General features: G+C 42.4%; 1 protein-coding gene across 2 annotated transcripts in view; it reads right to left on the reverse strand.

Annotated features, from left to right (window-relative positions):
• Plekhm3 (pleckstrin homology domain containing M3) overlaps positions 1–22,913 on the reverse strand; it is a 160,643-nt gene that overhangs the window by 132,469 nt on the left and 5,261 nt on the right. For both annotated transcript variants that reach the window (XR_003481508.2, XM_027397104.2), the window contains exon 2: positions 7,464–8,284. Coding sequence is in view for 1 of the 2 variants with exons in the window: in XM_027397104.2 (XP_027252905.1) it covers positions 7,464–8,067 (604 nt within the window). In the remaining variant the exon portion in view is untranslated. The remainder of the gene's footprint in view (positions 1–7,463; positions 8,285–22,913) is intronic.

The raw sequence follows: 22,913 nt of genomic DNA on the forward strand, positions 1-22,913 counted from the left end.
TAAGTATCTGTATATACATATATATTCCTAAATATACAAACACAACCTACTCTGTCTGTATAGTTAATAAACTTGTGTGTACACTTTCAGGGATAGTAATGTCAGAAGCTACACCCATAAGCTATGCCAACATTACTGCCTACCCATGAGCTGAACAAGAACAAAGGACACACTAAAGTGGACAGGGAAACCCAAGCCGATACAAAGAACTACAGGCAAATAAGGAATGCTAAGAGCAGGAGACAGCCTTTCCCAAGGAAGAGCACACCAATGCACTATCTGCTTTATCTCGGTTGATAAAGTGCTTGTCGTGGAAGCATAAAGATCTGACTTCAGTCCCCAGTAACAATACAAAAGGCCAGGTGTGGCAGCAGGTACCTGTTACCCCAGCTTAGGGAGGCTGCAGCAGAAGGCTTCCTGGAGCTTGCTGGCCAGCCGGCCTAGCAGAATCAGCAAGAGCCACATTAAGTAAGAAACCCTACCTCAGAAAGTAAGGTGGACAGTAATGGAGACAGACATTTGATGGAGCTCTCTAGCCTCCACACAGGCACATAGATGTGCACACACACGTACATACACACACACACACACACACACACACACACACACACACACACACACAGAGATTTCAACTTTCCGCATGCTCATACTTGATCCGGTACAAAGTTTTCTACAATATGGTTGACATCTTTAAAGGGCTGCTAAGGTAGGAGACTGATGAGGAAGCAATTAACTATAATATACAACAGAATAAAATGTGCTTTGAAGAAAAAATGGGATGCTGAAGAAGAAAAAAAGCTGGAATGGTCTGAGGGACAATGTGGCATTTGAATTAGTCCTTGAAAGATAATGGAGGATTTATGGAAAGCAAAAAGGACAAGGAGAACCTCCTGTTGTGAAGACACAGCTGGGGCAAAAGCAGGATCCGGAAAGCACATGGTCCATTCAAAAATGGCAAAAAGGCACAGCAGAGAACAGCTTAAGACTGGAATGCTTCATAAAATTCACACGACTTCACAAGTAATGGTGAGCCGTGCATGGTTTCTTTCTTTCTTTTCTCCAATTTTATATTTTTATTGTATGAATCTTTTGCCTGCATGTATGTCTGTCCACCATGTGTGTGCCTGGAGGTCAGGGAGGGCATCAGATCTCTGTGAACAGGAGCTACAGGCAGCTGTGAACCACTGTATGGGTGCTGAGAATCAAACCCGGCTCCTCTGCAAAAGCAGCTAGTACTCTTAACCTCTGAACCATCTCTCCAGCTCTGTATATTTCATTTCTGTGAACACAGCAGTACAAAAGATCTGTGTTTTAAGAAAGACAACTCCAGCAGTTTGAACAATTAATAACCACAGCTTTTCCAGTTAAAAGAAAATAAAATGCATTAAGAGAACACCTACGAAGACCATCAAACACTCCACTTTCACGGGTCCCTTACAGCAGTGTTAGCAATTAGAACATAGGCTGTCAGTGAAGCACACTGGGTCTCCTATGGCTGCGATGGCCAACTGGATCATTAACCAGTGGAAACTGTATGACCATACACAATCAACTTCCTGTGACCTATTTTAGCAACTTCTTTGTACTGACTAATCTGTTGAAGGGTGAATCACAAATTCAGCAAGAGACTGTGTCTTGGTGACCTCACTTATTCTAAGCCTGCATGAATATTTCCATCTCTCCTGGCTCCGGGGCTTTTGAGAAACAGCATAATTGAAAAAGCAGTCGTTTTAGTACAAGTACCAAATTTGTCTCTTTTTTTAGTGAAAGATGGGGAAGAGAGAACTGAGCGGTAGCATGAAGCTCAGGATGAAGGACTAGACTGCAGTGGTCTGTCTGGCCATAAAGAAAATCTCTGCTTGAGACCTTCTCCTCAAGTACTCAGAACAAGAAAACACAAGCCCAGGAGCGGCCCGGGTCACCAGAGCGGCACCTACCGAAACAAAAGCGCAGCTGACCACTGCCCTCTCGAAGCAGATGAAAATGTGAACACAGGGAGGAAAAGTGAGTTCCCTTCTGGCAGTTTGTTGAGTTTCAGGGCTCTATAGCGAACACAAAAGGCTCCTTTAATTTTTTTTTTTCATATAAAAAGTTACCACTGCAGTTCATGCAGCAGTAGACTTGCAAGTCACATAGAAATCTCTCACTTGTTAAAAAATTCTAACCATATTTTTGTTTCAGTCATGATCTTTAGTTATTGATCTGAATATAGCAATTAGTTTCCATGTAACTGTGAGTCAGAATCCATCCAAACACATCCTAGAATGATGCAGTTTTAGGGCTGGGAAGGACTTTGGAGATAATTTAATCTCTCAGTAGGTTTATAAAGAGACAGTAAGAGGTTTTTTTCTTTTTTCTTTTTTTTAAAAAAGATTTTATTTATTTTTATTATGTATATAATATTCTGCTTCCATGTATATCTGCACACCAGAAGAGGGCACCAGATCTTATAACGGATGGTTGTGTGCCACCATGTGGTTGCTGGGAATTGAACTCAGGACCTCTGGAAGAGCAGTCGGGGGTGCTCTTAACCACTGAGCCATCTCTCCAGCCCAAGAGGTTTTGTTCAAACCTATATAGTGAGTCAGGGGTAGAGTTGAGGTAAGACTCCTTAGTTGAATATTCTTTCTAGATAGTCTCATCTGCATCTGCCATGTGTCTTCACTTATAGGTGTGTGAGTGTGTGAGTGTGTGTGTGTGTGTGTGTGTGTGTGTGTGTGTGTGTGTGCATACAATCTATTATTCATATATAAAAACATATCTAGCTGGGTGGTGGCCCACACCTATAATCTCAGTACTTAGGAGGCAGAGGCAAGTGAATCTCTGAGTTTGAGGCCATCCTGGTCTACAGAGTGAGTTCCAGGTCAGCCAGGGCTATACAGAAAAGCCTTGTCTTGAAAAAAACAAAACCAACAAAACAAAACAAAAACAGATCTAACAGCCACGTGTTCACTGGACTTTTTTTTTTTTTTTTTTTAACCTTAAGGTAGGTGTGTGTGTGTGTGTGTGTGTGTGTGTGTGTGTGTGTGTTTGAACTTCATTCTGTGATGGCAGGACTCTACCTTCTTTATCCTCTGAGGAATTCCTTCATGCCTATGAGTGTACTATTCCTCAGTGAATAACAAGACGGTGACACAGAGTGGAAGAACATTAGGACAGACACTCATCTATACTCCTTAAGAGCATGTCTTTATACAACTAAGGTTACTGTTAGGGCTGGAAATCAGACATTCTTATGGTGGAGTCAAAGCCCTTGGAGTGGCACAGCTGCCAGGTACAGTGGACAATAGGATGTTAAGATGCCTAGAATGTTAAGGGCCTAAGGAAGCGTTGGGCTCCACCACATACTTTGAAGTCCTTTATAAGAACTGCTGCCACTTTGCCTTAGTTCTGTTCCTTTTTATCATTTTTTGGCCTAACCCCCTGACATTTATTAGCCAGTCATTTTCACACATGAACACTGTAATAATGAGACTGGATTCAAGCCATACCCCAGGCTGGACCTCCTGAAGCATCCTCTCTCTACTAGTTCAGCCAACATTCCTTTTGAAAGAGTCAGGCCTGGTCTGCCTATGTCTGAAGCAATGCAGTCTCCAGAATGCATTCACAGGCTTCTAAAATAAGACATTCAAACAATGTGACAAGGCCCCAAATGTCAGCTCATACCTTACTGCCTTCCTAGTGTCTGCTGCGCCTTGGTGGCTCTGTCACTGAGAACTCACCCTGTGGGATAGCCTTGATCCCAGGAGACTGGCTGATTTCAGTGCCTCCTAATCCACAGGGTGAGTTCACATCAGCTCTCTGCATACACCTAGATGAGAACTGTGTACTCCTCAGAATGGGTGATCAGCCACAAATCTAGAATGCTCTTCTACTCCCATCCTAAGTACTGGAGGTGCCTGCTGGCCCCTGCTCTTTACCTGGTAGGCAATAAAAACATGACACATGTTGCCTGTTCTGCAGAGCTTATCAGAAAGAAAAGATGTTGAGAAGCCTGCCTGTTGTTGGTTGTATTTACTCTTTGGCTCCTTTGAGGACCCGCCACCCAGCTCCCAAATAAATAACATGGAGACTTATTATTACTTATCTCTAGCCAGCTTTTCTTAAATTAACCCACCTGTCTTTTGCCTCTGAGCTTTTTCCTTTTCTTACTTCCAAATATCTTATTTTCACTCTTACTCTGTGGCTGGCCCCTGGTATCCTCTCTCCTTCTTTTCTTGTTCCTTGCTCTTTAATTTCTTCTTCTATTTATTCTCTCTGTTTGCCAGGCCGGCCTATCCTTTCTCTACCCAGCTATCTCCCCTTTAGCTCTTTATTAGAGCACGAGGTGTTTTAGGCAGGCACAGTAACACAGCTTCACAGAGTTAAACAAATGCAACATAAAAAAATGCAACACATCTTTGCAGCATTGAACAAATGTTCCACAGCATAAACAAATGTAATACATCTTAAAATAATATTGTCTATTCCTATTGCAATGACCAAGCATTGGCTAAGGTGTGTTATTCCAAACCTGCAAAGTCCATGTGTTATAATTTCCTTTTCAAAAATTACTACTTATAATCCAGGCGTTGGTGTCGCATGCCTTTAATCTCAGCACTCTGGAGGCAGAGGAAGGAGGATCTCTGTGAGTTTGAGACCAGCCTGGTCTACAAGAGTTAGCTCCAGGACAGCCTCCAAAGCCACAAAGAAATCTTGTTTTGAAAAACAAAACAAAACAAACAAAAAAAAACACTACTTATATTTCATTATAAATTGGTATTCAGAATTTTAAAACTCAAGAACAAAAGAATAACAATTACAGCCGGGCGTTGGTGGTGCACGCCTTTAATCCCAGCACTCGGGAGGCAGAAGCAGGCAGATCTCTGTGAGTTCGAGACCACCCTGGTCTACTAGAGCTAGTTCCAGGTCAGCCTCCAAAGCCACAGAGAAACCCTGTCTCGAAAAACCAAGAAAGAAAGAGAAAGAAAGAAAGAAAGAAAGAATAATAATTACAACCAGGAATGGTGGTACACACCTTTAAACCCAACACTTAGGCAGCTCTCTCTAAGTTCAAGCTAGTCTGGTCTACAGAGAGAGTTCCAGGATAGCCAGAGTTACACGAAGAAACCCTGCCTTGAAAAAAATAAAATAAGCAAAATCAAAAAGAGTAATCATCATGGTTTGTCAGATACTTAAACGGGAAAGACCAGGGCATTAGAAATACCAAGGATGCCCAATTCTTGGATTTATAATCAAAACAAACTGGAAAAATAAATATGGAAATATGATAACCTCTTCATCTGGGACCTGCTGAAGATCTGCAAATGGTTAAGGTGACTTAATGACAAAATTCCATGTGAATTCTAACAATATACTGAGGTTATTTGCTAGTTGAAGAGTTTACCTATTATGTAAGTGTAATAGATCAAATACAAAGCTATGGGGTCCTCCAGGCACAGGGGGTCCACCCTCTCTGACCTTTGGGGGCACTGCATTCACACATTGCTCATACATACATGCAGGCAAAACACTCATGCACATAAAACTTTTTTTTTTTTTTTTTTTTTTTTTGGTTTTTCGAGACAGGGTTTCTCTGTTAGCTTTGGAGCCTATCCTGGCACTCGCTCTGGAGACCAGGCTGGCCTCGAACTCACAGAGGTCCGCCTGCCTCTGCCTCCCAAGTGCTGGGATTAAAGGCATGCGCCACCAACGCCCAGCTAAAACTTATTTTTTTTTTTTTATTAGCAGTGGAGCATAGAAGATAATAAAGGCTGAGACATAGCTCCGTGGTAGAATGTTTACCTAGTAAGCCAAGATTCAATTCTTGGAACTTCTAAGAAATCAAACAAACAACAACAACAAAAATCATACAAATACATGCACATAAACACAGAAAACCAACCAGGGGCTGGAGGAGTGGGGAGGATGCTAGTAGCATAGCACTTGCCTAAATATTCAAGGTCCCAGGTTCAGTTCAGAGTACTGAAGAGCACGAACACACACACACACACACACACACACACACACACACACACACACACACTCACACACACTCACACACTCACACACACACACTCACACACATACTCACTCACACACTCACACACACTCACACACACTCACACACACACACACTCACACACACTCACACACACACTCACACACTAACTCACACACATACTCACTCACACACTCACACACACTCACACACACACTCACTCACACACACACTCACACACACACTCACACACTCACTCACACACACACACACACACCAGTGAGTTGAAGAGAAGTCATTTAAATTTAACAGTTGAGTAGAGTAAATAAAGAATCATCAGTAATAAAAATTGGTAGTCATAAAGTTTTTCTTTTTTTAATCATGAAGGAAAATGCTGTGGTAAATGGAAAGATGGCTTTTTATGCCACACAGGAGAGTTCGTGTGTGAGCACATAGTCGGATAGACATATATGCACACAACTGTGTATACACTGGAGGAAAACGGAAGGCCCTATACCATGAGACGCTAGTGATCTTTCTAAATGTCACTGGCTCTTCCTCCTCAGCACACAAAGATCTGCTAAACCTCCACTGCATTCCCATCGCCTTCCCTTACCCCTCCCCTGAAGCCTATGGGGCTGGGTACCAAACCCAGGGCCTTTTTTCATGTTAAGCAAGTATTCTATAATTGAGCTACACCCTGCCCTTTCTCACTTTGTCCGCACTGTGACTCTGACTAGCACCTTCCATAACTGTTTCTGAATTCCCGTGCCCTCCATTCCGTGTCCCCTGTGAGCTCTTTTGGAGCAGCCCCGCTCTTTGTGCTTTCTGCTTCTTCTGTCCTCTTAGAGTCATTGCCACTTACTTGCAAGTAGAGTAAAACAATCACTTCAGTTGGCTGTCTACTGTCTCTCATTCTGAGTAACTTCCTGAAATGTCACTCATGCCTGACCCCTTCAGCTGGATGAGAAATCAGATGGACAGTGTTTCCACACATCTTTTTGTTTTGTTTTGTTTTTGTGTTTTTGTTTTTTCAAAGCAGGGTTTCTCTGTGTAGCTTTGTAGACCAGGCTGGTCTTGAACTCACAGAGATCTGCCTGCCTCTGCCTCCCGGGTATTGGGATTAAAGGCGTTCGCCACTATGGCCCAGGATCTCCACACATCTTAACCCCACCAGGGAGTAAGGTTAATAGAGTCCAGTGTGTGACCCAATAAACATCTGCCATGAATGCACAGTACCACACATTGTTCAGAGGAAAGTACTACATCTGGTGCAATATTCTAACACAGAAGATTAGAAAAAGAGACTTAACCAGAACCATAATTTCACTAACTATCTCTTCCAAAGATAAAAAGATAGCAAAGAACAAAGTCTGAGAAAGAAGACCGGTGTGGCTAAGGTGTGGCAACTGGAGAGTCGGCAGATGTAAGGGAGACAACGAAGACATGAACAGCTGTTCACTAAATTGGATATAAAGCATACCTGTATTTCCTTGAGCATCTTCAACCTTACTGGGTGAAGGCAACAGAAAAGACGGCCTGGCAAAGTGAGGGCCTTGAAGAGACAGCTGCTGCTGCTGCAAAGGCATGGTGCCGAGGACTAGCCGCCAGTCTACATGGGTAACATCAGACCTTGACCGAGCATGTCCTGGCTTGAAAGTCGTGCTCTCATCCAATAAATCATTCACAGAACGAGGTCTGTCCCTCCGACGCTGACAGATGTTGAAAAAGTTGAAGGTTGATGCTTCCTTCTGCTCCATCCAGGAAAGGTTATCTGGGGCTGTCCCTCTCTGGACCATAAGCTGTTCTTTGGCAGGGAAGACATTTTGAGCTTTGGTTTCTAGTAGCCTGCTCTTACAGTGGTCCCAAATCATGTTCCCCTTACTCCCTAGGGAGACAACATTTCTCAAAGCACCGTTGTCTGTTATGTTACTGAATACCTCATGCCCCACCAGTTCAGGGACTTCCTGAATTCCATAAACCTCTGCTTGCTGTACGGCCTTTTCCAGCTTACTATCAAAAGTACTAAAGAAGTCCTCAGTCACCTCTAAGGCAGGGCTGATGTCATCTACTTCCAAAGCTTCCATGACATAGGGTCCAAGAGGTCTAAGCCTCGTAAACTGCGTTAGGAAAGGGTGTCACGAACATTCAGCCAACAGAGCTCAGTGGTTCAGCAATGCAGCTGTCGGAACAAGTGGCAGAAACCTTCATCCGGCTGCCTAGAGAAGGCCACGCACAATCATGCATAAGCTGATTCTTAGAGATGTCTGTGAAGACAGCGATGCAGCACCAATCCTTGATTTCCTGGAGGAAAACAATCAAGATAACATTGGCACACAGTTTACTACAGACTTCTGTAGTACACAAGTCTGTTCCCATCACTTTCCCATCTTTATACCTCTTCCATGGCAGCCACGCACACAGGGATATGACGACAGACAAGCTTTTTATTGTCAGGAATACACATGACTCTACTTTGTATGAGGACTTAGCAGAGCAGTATGGAACTCCTTGATAATGGGAAACAAGGCCAACCGCTTTTATTCACACAGAGAGGCCTTTGAAAGCAAATGTAACCTCTGATCTGTTGACTGAATGTAGTAAGCAAAAGACACGAGGGATTCTGAGGCTGGGCTATTGCAATCGGTCTAAAAGGCATGAATGCTTGCACAACACTGAAAATCTCTCACGGTCTGTTGGGTGAGAAGGTGCCAGGAAAAGTGGAGAAGAAGGCTGTTCTTCTACTAACCCTGGATGTTAAAATCACTATGCTTGTGCTTCCTAAGGTTATAAAGTCTAATGGTGACTCTGACCCTTAGAATTCTCCAGTTTTCCTGGAAAAAGGGCTCAAGTGCCTAACTCCCTGGCTTCCAGACTGTCCTCAGAGTACAGATCTAGCCTGAGAATAAAGGTCAAGGGTTTATGAGCCCATGACAGAGCTGGAAGTGGGGCAAAAAGCCTATGGCGAAATTATGGCCCAAGTGGCAGGCTTTAAAGTTCATCATCTCTTCTCTCTGGGCCTGAGGTTCCAAACCTCATAGCTCAATCTAAGCAGAAAGAATGCTACATGGCAAGTGCTAGACCTCCACGGTAGAAGAATAGACCTTGATTATGGTATAATCCAATACAGTAGACAGAGAGCATATATAGCTATTTGCATTCAGTAAATCTAAGTTCCTCTGTCATACTGGCTACATTTCAAGTGTCCAGGAGTCACACACACACACACACACACACACACACACACACACACACATATCTTTAGTAAAAAAACAAATAAAATTAGGCAATATCTCTTTACTGCTTATAAAAATAGGTAAAACTATCAATTCATACCATTATACATTGCTGAAATGGTGGAGAGATGATTTTTTTTTCAAAAACTATGACTAATCAATTAATATTTAGCTCTTAGGTCAGTAAACAAGTCTATTTAAACCAACAGCACCAAAGTGAATTGTTTAATATATGTAAATTAGACCAGTATACACAAACTTGTACTTATCTATTTATCTACCAAGCTGACCTCAAATCCACTACAAAACTGACTCCTGATTCCCCAGCCTCCAGCTTCCAAGCTCTGGGGTTTTAGATGTTCCCTACTACACTTGATTGTAGGTGATGCTGGGGATCAAACACGGGTATTCAAGCATGCCAGGCAAACACTCCACCAAGTGAACCCCATCCCCAGACCCAAATCTTCCCTTTAGATATGTCAACGACACATGCAGATCATGGGAACTGTGGCCAGCTTCTTCCCTCATACAGAGGTGGTGACTAGGAACTTGACTCTTTTTGTGTTAGAAAGCCACACCATGTTTCCAGTGTTTCAAGCTGCAAACAGGGTTTGGAATGCATTCTTTCTGAGTCTCAATTTAAGCTTCAGTCTCTTGAATTATGTAATGAGTTTTTATAATTCTCAAGTGTGACATGGGATTTTTTTCCAATTTCATCTTGTATACCAGAGACTAAGAAAAATTAATACATTCAAGTGAACATAAAATACAAGATTCCCATTTTATAGAAGAGATATCATCACATAGATCAGTAAATGAATCTCCTAAGATTACCAGTATTCATTTTCTTACCAACCATTTCAAACCCAGTGGGACTGTACATGTGTGCCTCTGTGTGTGTGTGTGTGTGTGCGCGCGTGTGCGCGCGCACGCGCACGCGGGCACATGCACGTGAGAGAGAGAGAGAGAGAGAGAGAGAGAGAGAGAGAGAGATCTACACCGCTTTACTCCTCCCTATGTCTGTCAAAGCTAGAAAGAACTTTTCCTATAGCTCCAGGCTCTCACCACACCCTTGGCTTACTTGTGCTCCAGTGACCAGCCAGTCTCTCAAATCACATTGTAAATTCTGAGGAATCTGATGTCCAGCCGAAGTACCTTTACTCTCCCATTCAATCACTAGATCAGCATCTTTTGGAGAATCCCTTTTTCTACACTTACTTTTTTGGGAATTTTTAAAAAATATTTTATTTATTATGTATATGTATACAATTTTCTGCCTGCATGTATGCCTGCAGGCCAGAAGAGGGCACCAGATCTCATTGTGAGCCACCATGTGGTTGCTGGGAATTGAACTCAGGACCTCTGGAAGAGCAGTCAGTGTTCTTAACCCCTGAGCCATCTCCAGCCCCGCCCCCCCTTTTTTTTTGGAATTTTATCTTTCCTTGTACTCTACTGCCTTTGAGTGTACTTCACTGTCTATAATTGAATACCTCTTATAGGTTGCCTCATTTGGTTTCGAATTTAATAATAATAATAATAATAATAATAATAATAATAATAATAGTAACATATGCAGACAAGTCAAAATATGAAGTGCTCCTTCCTCTGACAAGTGAACTCCAGTGTGTGGGTACAGAGTGGTGAGCCTTAGCACAAAGCTGGAAGTCAAGAGTTAATTAGAACTCTGTTCTAAATCTGGTCCAACCACACACTTACTGGGTGGCCTGCGGCAAACCATTTAACCTCTGGGTGCCTTACTCAGCTACCTGGAACCAATAAACTTGCTGGTATAAAATTGCGTTGCATGTACATTATTCACTAGGTAGCTGTTCCAGCATGCCGTTAACAATACAAACTGCCATACAATTAAGGAGCTTTCATTGGACCTCACCCCTTCATCGACCACAGGCTCCTGAAATCTCCCTAGAAAGATTCATCAGGTCAACACAGGCAAAGCCAGAAACCAAAATCAACTACTTAATACTATTTTTCTTTCAAACCCAGTGATTTTATAGGATATTTTTTTAGATGTTTAAAATTCTTTGTGTGTGTGTGTGTGTGTGTGTGTGTGTGTGTGTGTGTGTGTGTGTGGCTATGGCTGCCACATGCATGTCTGGTACCTATGGAGGCCAGAAGAGGGCACTGGAGTTACACAAAGATAGATGCCTGATCTCCTGAGCTGCCATGTAGGTGCTGGGAACCAAAGCCCAGGCCTCTGGAAGACCAGCAAGTACTCTAAATAACTGAGGCATCTCTCCAGTCCCAATTACAGAATATCCTTTATAGAATATGCCTTCTTTACAAGGAAGTATTTTTTCCATTTAATATACGAAGAAAAACTGAGGTCCATTTGCCAATGTGGCAATCAAAAGCTCATTCCAAAGAATCCCAGGCATGTATTGAGATGTAACAGGATGGAGAATCACTGTATTGCTATTTTTTTAACAAGGAAATCTGTTTACATGCTCCCTAGGCAAGACTAATTAACTGTCTGAATACTGCAGCCCTGCCATACAGAGGTGGAAGCAGGTATGAGTAATAACACTAGGCTGGCTTGCACAAATATTGATGCCTGATCTCCTGAGCTGGCTGACAAAGGTACTAACTTCCTCCAAGTGACTTGTCAGAATGTAATGAGGTACCTGGGACCAGATTTTTTAGAAACTGCTGGGCTGGGAAGAAAAAGTCACTGCCAGAGACTTCAGATCACCTGCTTCTGTCAATCTTTTTTTCAAAATCAGAGCCAAGGTGACCACAAGGATGGCCAGTACTGGGGCTCTTACACGCTCTCTACTTTGGGTAAAGCTGGAGCTCACGGGGAATTTTCTTAGTTACACAATGTAACAGAGCCAGCAGAAAACCTGACCAGCAAAATGATCTTTCTGAACTACAAAGTATGATGCTTTTTACGGTTCTCTAGCACAAAGACAACATCAATATGCTGATGGAGCACAGACATGCCATCAGCAGCAGATCCTGACTTCCAGATCTGCACTTGGGGACTTCCAGATGAGACACCCAGCTTGGGATTCATGTGGAACCCCATTTTACAGGCTTGATGTGAGCATGAAATGCCCTGATTGTATCCAGACTCCAAGAAAAGACTACCACTCTATGTTTTGAGATGAGCACTCAGGTCATACAAAGTATTTGCATAGTAACAAATGCTCATAGAAATTCTGGGACATACTGATAGACATGAAATAGCATAACTCAGTGAAATGAGTAAGTAGTAAAGGGTGGTTTTGTCCCATATCCAATCAGAATTAAGACTGTACATTCAGTTTCAGTACCAATGTCTCTTTGAATATATTCTCTAAAAACAAATACCAATAAATATTAGTGATGTAGAAACACAAAAAGGAAGATGATTGAAGAGGAGGAAGAAGAGGAGAGGAGAAGGGGTCTGCTACTTATTCCTTACAACCCGGCACAAGGCCACATGCCATGGAACTTCTACAGTCATTAGTGGCCTCCTCCTTACATAGCTGCTACTATTTTTCAAAGCCCATATCCTCCCTATTGGTGTTAGTCAGTCCTTCACGGAAGCTTTGCCCAGATTTTCCTGGTGTGACTAATTCTTTTCAAACTGTGTGTGTGTGTGTGTGTGTGTGTGTGTGTGTGTGTGTGTGTGTTCGTGTGGATGCATGTATACGAATGCCACACATGCCTCTTCAGTATGTGCGGAAGTCAGAGGACAATTTATGGGAGTCAGCTCTCCTGACACTCAGGTCATCAGGCTTGGTAGCAAGCACCTTTACTCACTGACGTGTCTCTTCAGCCCCAGGTTTGGTTAACCTTGACTGTCAACTTAGTTGAATTTAGGAGACAGGCCTCTTTCTCAGTCTGACATCATTTATAGAGAGGTGGGAAGATGAACCATCCTATGCACAGGGGCCCCAGAGAGAATTAAACAGAGAAGGTGAAAGGAACTCATCTGTTTCCTGACTGAATGCAACAGGACCAGGCTTGTCACCTCCTGCTGAGATGACCTTCCTCCACCATGATGGACTATACTCTCAAATGAACCAAAACAGTCATTCCTTCCTTCCTTCCTTGCTTGCTTGCTTGCTTGCTTGCTTCCTTCCTTCCTTCCTGCCTGCCTGCCTTCCTCCTCCCTCTCTCACTCTCTCCCTCCCTTCCTGGTATTTGGTCACAGCAATACACTAATAGACTTGGGGACCCTACTCTTCAAGTTCCCTCTTATGTCTATTGACTTAGTCTCGGTCTACACCGTCCTCTTCCCCTTACAGGTCTCCTCACCAAATCCAGGCACTACCTGAGTCGTCTTCACTGACTGCAGCTACATAACCAATTTAAATACGCTCTCAATTTCACACTTCTGCCTTCATTCTCAAACTCAGACCTGACTTCTGGGCCTATGTTTCCAGCTAAGTGTAGGATATTTCTACCTGGTCTACTTCATGGCAAAACTATCCTCAGTGTATCTAAGCCACACTGTTAATCTGTACTATTATCTGAGCATCCACTATGGACTGGGCACTGACAGACAATGGGGAAACAGCAGTGAAACCTTCACTGATGCTCCTGTTGAGAAGATCCAAGCCTTTAACCTGACATTACAGGCCTTCTGTATCCTTGGCTCCATTTGCTTTTCCAATTTTGCCCTTCCCTTCTGTATATACCTCTGTTGCTCTGAACAAAAACACTACTGATTAAATCTTATGCTTTTTAAACTCTTAAGTCTTTGCTGGTAATCACCACTAAGCTACCCTCTGCCCACTTCTACCCATTAAATTTCTATTGACTTTTCAAGTGCCACTCACTGTCACATCTTCTGCACACCTTCTTTGATCCCTAAATGTATCTTTCTTTAAACTGCAACAGTGTATCTCTGGTACCTCTCCTACATCATCCACTGGATGTCCTTTTCAGATGAAGCTAAGAAGGAGAATGTATCAGTTTATTTTATGCTAGCTCTCTTAGTCTCACAACGTATACTGTGGGTACTAAAATCCTCATTCTCAAGTGAGAACACAGACTCAGCAGTATCAAGTGCTTGCCTAGGATCCATAGCTACCTACTAGACCTGGGAATTGCAGTCTTCACTCGTCTACATTTACAGAGCTCACTGAACCTAAAACTCCAGCTAGAAGCTGGTGAGCTCAGTAAATACTTGTTGAGTGAATAAGTGAACAAACAGCACTTTTTTGTTTTGTTTTTCAAGACAGGGTTTCTCTGTGTAGCCCTGGCTGTACTGGGACTCACTTTGTAGACCAGGCTAGCCTCAAACTTACAAAGATCCACCTGCCCCTGGCTCTCCATTTCTAGGATTAAAGGCATGCGCCACCACGTCCAGCTCAAACAGCACCTTTTCAAAACACTGACATCTGCGTGTGTGTGTGTGTGTGTGTGTGTGTGTGTGTGTGTGTGTGTGTGTGATTATGTGTATATATACATATATACACCTATATATAGTTTTCTGGAAAAAGATATTTGAATTCTTTTTTAAAAAGATTTATTTATTATGTATACAGTGTTCTGCCTGCATAGAGAACACCAGATCCCATTATAGATGGTTGTGAGCCACCATGTGGTTACTGGGAATTGAATTCAGGTTTTCTGGAAGAACAACTAGTGTTCTTAACCTCTGAGCCATCTTCTCCAGCCCAGATATTTGAATTCTTTATAAGCATACTTTAGTAAAATTTTACTTGCTTTCTAAAACACCATATTGTTTTCAAACTCTTAAATTTTATCTTAGCAGTGTGTATATATATTTTTTCCTGGCAAAGGTATATTTGAATATAAACTTATTTTAGTAAACTTTGACTTACTAAAACCTCATGATAATCTAAGTTTTTTAATTTTACCTGAGCAGAGAACGCTTTCCCATCACCAAAACATGGCAAATTTCAGGTACCAAAGACCTCACTGAGACCTTGTATAGAAATAAAAACACCACTGCAGAATACAGGAAGGTTTTGTGATGACCTACCACACTCATGCATGCATGCATGCATGCACACACCCACTCAGCAATTTAGTTGGTCTTATTTTCTAGTGTCTTGGAAGTCAGGCCCTCTTTAATGCCAGCACTGAGCAGCCCCCCTTTGAAATACCTCCAATCAATCAAAAATACTTTTCAGTTCATCTCTGCAATTGCCTATTATTTTTCCACCTGCAAAATCTCGTGACATTTGATGTCCCAAAGCGTTTTTTCCAGAAATCCAGCTAAATATAAGCACACTGCACTTCAAATCTCAGATTGCTCTGTTACCAAAGACAGCAACATTATTACCCTCTACATCAGCCACTGGACTGGAAAGTCTATTTTCATAAAGCCACCAATAAGCCTAATATGCCCAGCTCCTCGAAACAAAACAGGCAGGCAGATTTCAGTTCTGTAAATGTCTAAAGTTGCAGACTTGATGCTTCCCATCTCCCCTTGCCTCCACCGCAGGCAGGGAACAATGATTAACGGTCAGGCAAATGAATCACACCAATCACCTTCCTCCTGAGACTGGGGTAGGAAGTGACAACCTCCATGACAGGAACTACATGCTAGCCCAGCCTGCTGGTGCAGGACTGTAACCCTAGCTATACAGAGGCTGAGGCAAGAAGCCAGTGAGTTTTGAACCAGTGATAGACCTTGGTGGTACAGCACTTGCCTCACCTGCACCAGGCCTAGGTCTAATCCCCAGCCCCACAAATAGTTCAGTCCATATTGCTGGAGTCTGCCTCTAACTACAACAGGGAATAATAGCCAGGTGCACCTGGAGGCAGGACAGGCCACAGGCACATAGGGCAACACCAAACATAACAAAGAGGGAGTGTGTTGAATCCCAAATGTGCATGATACCCCAGAAGAGCTAGGGAAGTGCCTTGACTTAAAGATTATCATGGGCTCAATGTAACTATTTGAAATTTTCTGGAGACAAATGGGGTTCAGGGTATTTTCAAATATAAACTGGAGTTTTTTTAAAAAAAAAAAAAAAAAAAAAAAAAAAAAAAAAAAAAAAGGGGGCCGGGCGTTGGTGGCACACGCCTTTAATCCCAGCACTCAGGAGGCAGAGGCAGGCGGATCTCTGTGAGTTCGAGGCCAGCCTGGTCTCCAGAGCGAGTGCCAGGATAGGCTCCAAAGCTACACAGAGAAACCCTGTCTCGAGAAAAAAAAAAAAAAAAAAACTGGAGTTTTAATTTTTTTTTTTTCTCAATGCCTCAAACTCAGTTAACCTGTGGGGAAAATTACATGGTTTCACTAAAAATACTCATTTTCCACATGCACAGTTTAGACTGTGGTTTATATATAAAAAAAAAGTGCTTGGTGAGCCTCTTAATAAATACTTATAGTGATCTCAACAGTGAGAGATAGGAGGAGGAATGGGACTGTTTCAACCATGATGAAAGAGACCAAAATGACTCATCTATTGTCAGCTGAAGGTCCCATGGGGAAGACAAAGGAGTTCTGAAATCCCCATCTAATTACCAAATCCTGTGGGCCACCCAAGTGCAACCTTTCAAATCACCTTAAAGCTCTTTGGTGCCACAGTGGTAGAACCATAAATAAGTAGACTGAAGCCAAGCCCTGAGCTGCCCAGCTTGTTCAGTGGAACCAGTAAGGCAATGAGCACAACACAAACTGTGGAGCTCAGGAAAAAGCATTGCTGTAGCACTATCTTCCCAATCGACTGACATGCAGCAATTCAGGCTGGTGCAAGGCATCTGGGCCACCCTCTATAAAGGAGCAGCCCAGCTATGTCTGCCCCCAGCTACCTTACAGTTAAGAATCCAGGCACAGATTACATGTGTATGCTTTCCCAGACAATCTAAAACTATGATCAAGCACTCAAGCACTACTCTAGATGTGGAGGCATAAAACAGAAACTACACTCAAAGGGCTGAACCACTGGGGAAAACAGACACAAAAATAAACAAGATGTTTGAGAACACAGGAAAATATCATTAATAACCAGGAACAGATCATGATCAAATGACAATATGTACACAGGGATTCTTCCAGGAGGAAATATTAGACCCTAAATAACCTTCAAGCCCTACCTGCCCAAGGACCAGGTAACTTCCTGGGAGTTTTGTCCATATAAGCCCTGACAACTCATGTCTTGGGGTCACTCAGCTGGAAAGTTTCCAGGAGTGGTCCTGACCAAATTCCATCTTGTCAGTATTTTTTAAAAAAAAGCTTGCTTAATTTGGCCAAAATGGTGAAATTGATTTTTCTCTGGCAAAACTCAGGATTAACAGAAACCAAAGACAAAAGAAACAAACACATCAATACACACACACACACACACACACACACACACACACACACACACACACACACACACACACAAGCACACGCATACACACGCACACGCATACACACACACACAAAAGCACCAGCTTTGGGGTGCTTAGAAAGCATGTTATGAGAAGTACTTAACTGTTTTTGTTCTTTCTGTTTTATTTGAATGTGCTAAAAAGTAAAGCTGGGTCTCTGTTACTGTTTCCTCAGGAGTTCCAGTTCAGTGACCAGGTCTAAGCCAAAGGTGCTTAGACTGCTATCGGAAATGACAGACACAGTCAATGGTAGCAGGCCACATCCATGAACCCCCTTTCTCCTTTTAGGACTTAATGTATGACACTGACCTTGGCTACCAATCAGCCTCTGCCGGATTTAGTCAGGAAGCAAACATAGCAGGCAAGGGCAGACAAAACACCCTCTTGAACTTCAGGGATAAGAAAAGATAAGGACAATGCGAAGGCCAGAAAATCCTCCGCCTATCATTCAGAGTAGTAGGGGCTGTCTTTTCATCCCTCTGATTGGCCTTACATTTTTTAAAGATTATTTTTGTTTGATTTTGTGTGTGTGTGTGTGTGTGTGTGTGTGTGTGTTGTGTGTGTGTGTGTTGTGTGTGTGTGTGTGTTGTGTGTGTGTGTGTGTGTGTGTTGTGTGTGTGTGTGTGTGTGTGTGTGTGTGTGTGTGTGTGTGTGTTTTCCGTGTGGGTAAGTATATGTGAGTGCAGGAACTTTGGTGGCCAGTCAGATCCCCTGCAGCTAGAGTTGCAGAGGTTGAGCTGCCTGACATGGGGAGTGGGACTTAAACCGGGAGGAGCTGTATCTGCTTCTAACCACTGAGCCATCTCTCTAGCTCCTTAAATTAATTTCATTATGGATCATACCATTAATGTCAAATGGGTTTTCCAAAACAATTCTGCAAGGTGGGTACGTCAGGGGTTTAAGGCTAGCCTCAGTAACATACATAGTAAGTTTGAGGCCGGCCTACACACACACACAAAACCTGATCCCAACGAACAAACAAAAAATCCTAATTGTGCAATGTATAAATTCTTGGGAACTGACTGATAGTTAAATGATCTGACCTGGTATTTAGACAATAAGCTTGTGAAAGCTAACACTTAAATAGCTGCCCTTCAGCAGGGAGTCCTGCCCACCATTGTACCGAACCGTTTACAGACAGACAGATGTCTTGCAGAGGTCCCTTTCAATATGGGTGGGTTTATGTCAAGGGTGGAATAATGGATTTAGCAAATGCTTAAAAATAAAGTTGGGCAGTGGTGGCACTTGCCTTTAATCCCAGCACTTGGGAGGCAGAAGCAGGTGGATTTCTGTCAGTTCGAGGCCAGTCTGGTGTACAGAGTGAGTTCCAAGACAGGCTCCAAAGCTACACAGAGAAATCCTGTCTTGAAAAACTAAATAAATAGATAGATAGATAGATAGATAGATAGATAGGTAGATAAAATAAGTTCTTATAATGCCTAAAACCAATAACAAATAATAAATAGCTAATATTAACTTCATACTTATTAAGGGGCTGGCATTACATTAAACTACTTGTGAGTACTGAGCTGTTAAATCCTCCCAACAAGTCACTTAGGAGTTGATATCATTATTGTTACCACTTTACAAGGAAACAAAAATTTAAAAAGGGCAAATTGTCTTGGGTAATGTAGCCTGAGTAAAACTAACACTAAATACATAGTCCCATATGCAATTCAAAGCTAATTAATGACCCTAAAATAATACACAAACATTTCATGTACTTGGTGCTTCAAAGTTTAGTGTCAAACACCAGCAACTATTACTAATATTTATTTTTTATTCTTTTATTTGATAATAACTACCCATGACTCTGGTAGTTAACTGATAATTGTCATTCTTCTACCCAGGGAAATAGTTGATACCTAGTTTTAAATAAATAAATAAATAAATAAATAAATAAATAAATAAATATCACTTCTATAACTTTCTGTGTCATTGTAAATTCTCCAAGGGAATAGTAAATGAGAAGTTTCTAAATTCTACTAAAGAGCCAAGTCTCAGTTCTCAATGTGACCTTGGACACATTACCTGGAGTGTCTGTGAGGGTACAATAACTTCGACTTCACTTAAACAAGTGATTTTAGAAATGTTTACATAGTCCCAACTAACCAACCTCTTACTGTTTCCCTAAGAAATCATTTTCATTCAGCCAACAAATAGAAACAGTTATAAAAATGTTTGCTTAAAGGCACTTGCAAACAAGTGTCTGCCAAAAGAATTAAAAGAAATATTTTCAGTCTGGATGCTACTACAGATAACCCAAGCATATTTTAACACTGAAGCATGTTCAGATAAACAGCTCCCTTTTAAAGCTAACTTGAAATTACCTTTATGCATATGCATATGAAGTTCAAACAAAATTCACTTGATAGCATTGTCTTATTTTAAATCTACTAAAAATATGCCAGTTTAATACTTCCACTCACTGAAAACAAAACAGAAATGCAGACACCACACGTAATCCTCCAGTGAAAGGTATCTACTTGGACTACAAGAGTTGAAGACTTGCTTCTCAGTTTTCTATGCACTGCTACTGGAGTGTGATCTGGGGCAAACTTCTTGAACCTGAACTTCAACTACTTCGTCAAAATATGGGGCAAATAAAGATCCCTGTCGTACTTTCAGAGGTGGCTTTGGAGTGCTAACCAAACACCAGAAGGCTAAGGGGTTTATGAACCCCAAAGCAGGATACAGGATGCCCCTGGGTATCTGCTACCAGGGAAAAGATTAGCACATTCTTTGATCTTCTTTACACCAATAGCAAAAAGGTGGTGATGGTGACCTGCTTAGGAAGCTCTGGTAGAAAATCCACTCAAGCATTACTTCTGCAGAGTTAAAGGCCGCAGGGGCTGCTCTGTACCTGCTTTTCAGGGGCCTGGAAGTGGAGGGTTCAGTGGTGCACACCCTGCATGATGTAAAGAGCCCTACAGATTCAGATTTGTGCATCACTCAGCCTGCAGCAGGGAGTTCTTGCAGTAGGTTGGAATTAACACAGAGACTCAAAACCAGACAACAGGCAAGAGAGTGAGACTCTTGCAGCACTCATCCCTAGATGAGATGTCTTCATCAAGTCACCCCCCCCACACACACACAGGCTCAGAGATCTGCAGAAGAGGATGCAGAAAGACTGTAAGAGCCAGAGGTGGTGAATGACCCCAAGGGAACAGTATTTCCAGACATAACAGGTTATATATGGACTCAAAGACTGTGACAGGTACACAAGATTACACTGGTTCAAACCAGACAAAAATCCCAGCACAGAGAAAGTGAATACCAAGTTTCAACTTTAACTAAGAAGCTATGCATAGTTGGCACCTGCTGGGAAGTGGGCATCTGTTTTCTTCAATTGAGTGTCACTGGGAATATCAACCACACTCTAGGGCAGGCCCACCACCTGGATGGAGTAATTGGCTAACAAAATGACTCCATGTTGGTTATTTGTGCACTTCTTGTTTTGTTTGGGTGCTTTAATCTTATTAAGTTTTCTGTTTTCTGGGTTTTTCAGAGAGAGAGAGCGCATGAAGTTAGGTGGTAAGGAGATAAGAAAGATCTGGGAGAGTTAGGGGAGAGAAAAGAGTATGATCAAAAAACATACTTATGCAAATCTTGTTAAACAAAAACACAGAAAAGCTCTCCTCAACAAGGTCCTCCCTCCTGCTTCTTAAGCTTCTCTACATGGAGGATACATTTCCCTCTTTTCTCTGCCATCTAAATTTCAGGAAAACTTTTGATCTCTATACTTCTAGGCTCTACACTTTACTACTCCATTCACTCTCCCACAAGAAGCAGTCTGGTTCTGCCCCAGGTGAAACTTTATATGCAAAGGTCTCCTGCAGTTTCTAGATAGCCAAATCTAGGAGCCTTTTTACAGTGAATCTGACTGAGCACTCGGCAGAGTGACCTACAAAGACCCACTCTGCACTAGCCTCATGACTCCACTCGCACAGTCACCTCTGCCCTTTCTCCTTTGTACACGGACGCTCTTCTATCCTGCCCCTGTGCTCAGGGGACAAATACTACCTCTTGGTAGGCAAGAGACCTCCCCAATGATCTACTCTGTGTCTGTGGCTTTATTTACAATCCACGAGAAAGACGGACAACAGAATAGTCTCCTGAGCTCTAGGCGGTATTTATAACTGCTTCTTATATGTACCCTAATTCCAACGATGCACAACCAACTCCTCCCTCATCTTACCCTTGAGCCTGCCTCTTCCAAACATTCACTACCGAGAAAAGATGAATATTCCCTCTGACATTTCTAGCTGACTCACCAATGTCCAACACAAATTAGCAAGCCACGTGAGTCCTACCTCTGTGGTAGCTGCCAAATCTACCCACTGCTCTGTCTCTCTACCACCAAGCCATCTTCCAAGCAGTCTCCCTAACCCATTCACAATACTGCCACCCAAGCAGGCTTTCAGAAATCAAAACCCTGTTGCCTTCTGCAAAAATATTACCCAGGAGACCCTATGTCACTTTCCTCCTAGCCCTTAGGTCTTAAATTTCCCTCTACACTCCTACAATTCCATCTGTCTCCAGTCACAAAGAGTTTATAGAAATTACAATCTCCCTGTTTTACCTGCCTTTAAGCCCCTTTTCCACCAGCAGCACCCTTAACCTCTCAGTACCAGCACAGTTCCTCCCAAAGTGCCCCAGCCCAGGGTGGTTGCAGCTAATCCATCCTTCACATCTGTGCTGAGGAATCACTTTCCCCTGATTCCCAGGTCCATCTGGACCTGCCCTTATATTCCCCAATAACATCCCAATTGCCTCCATTATTAGATCAGACACTCCTTAACAGGGCCTGTTCTCTCTTTCTCCTCTAACAAACTGTAAGCTTCATGAGGCCAAGGACCGTGTGCGTCTTGTTCAAGGTTATTATCACACATATAGACTACACGGTGATGTGTGTATTTACCCATTTCCCAATTAGCTGATTACCTACAAGTAAAATATAGAACAAGGCAGCTTTACTTTGTACTGAATTATAAACTAGTTACTCTACTCAAGATAGCTGGATATAAATAAACTCCTACCTTGTCTTATGAATGTTGCATATAACTGGGGAATCCAATTTGAAAACAAGCCAAAATAACAAACAAAAAAAGTAATATAAACAGTATTCTTGACTTTTTTGGTTTTTCGAGACAGGGTTTCTCTGTGGCTTTGGAGGCTGTCCTGGAAGACCAGGCTGGTCTTGAACTCACAGAGATCCACCTGCCTCCGCCTCCCGAGTGCTGGGATTAAAGGTGTGCCGCCGGCCAACAGTATTCTTGACATCTTAATGAAATAGTCTCTCACTGGGGCATGGTGGTCCACATCTTTAATTCCAGAATATGGCAGGCAGAAACAGGAAAATCGATGCGAGTTGAAAACCAGCCTGTACTACAGAG

Source organism: Cricetulus griseus, chromosome 2 (assembly GCF_003668045.3).
Source record: "Cricetulus griseus strain 17A/GY chromosome 2, alternate assembly CriGri-PICRH-1.0, whole genome shotgun sequence".
Classification (NCBI taxonomy): Eukaryota; Metazoa; Chordata; class Mammalia; order Rodentia; family Cricetidae; genus Cricetulus; species Cricetulus griseus.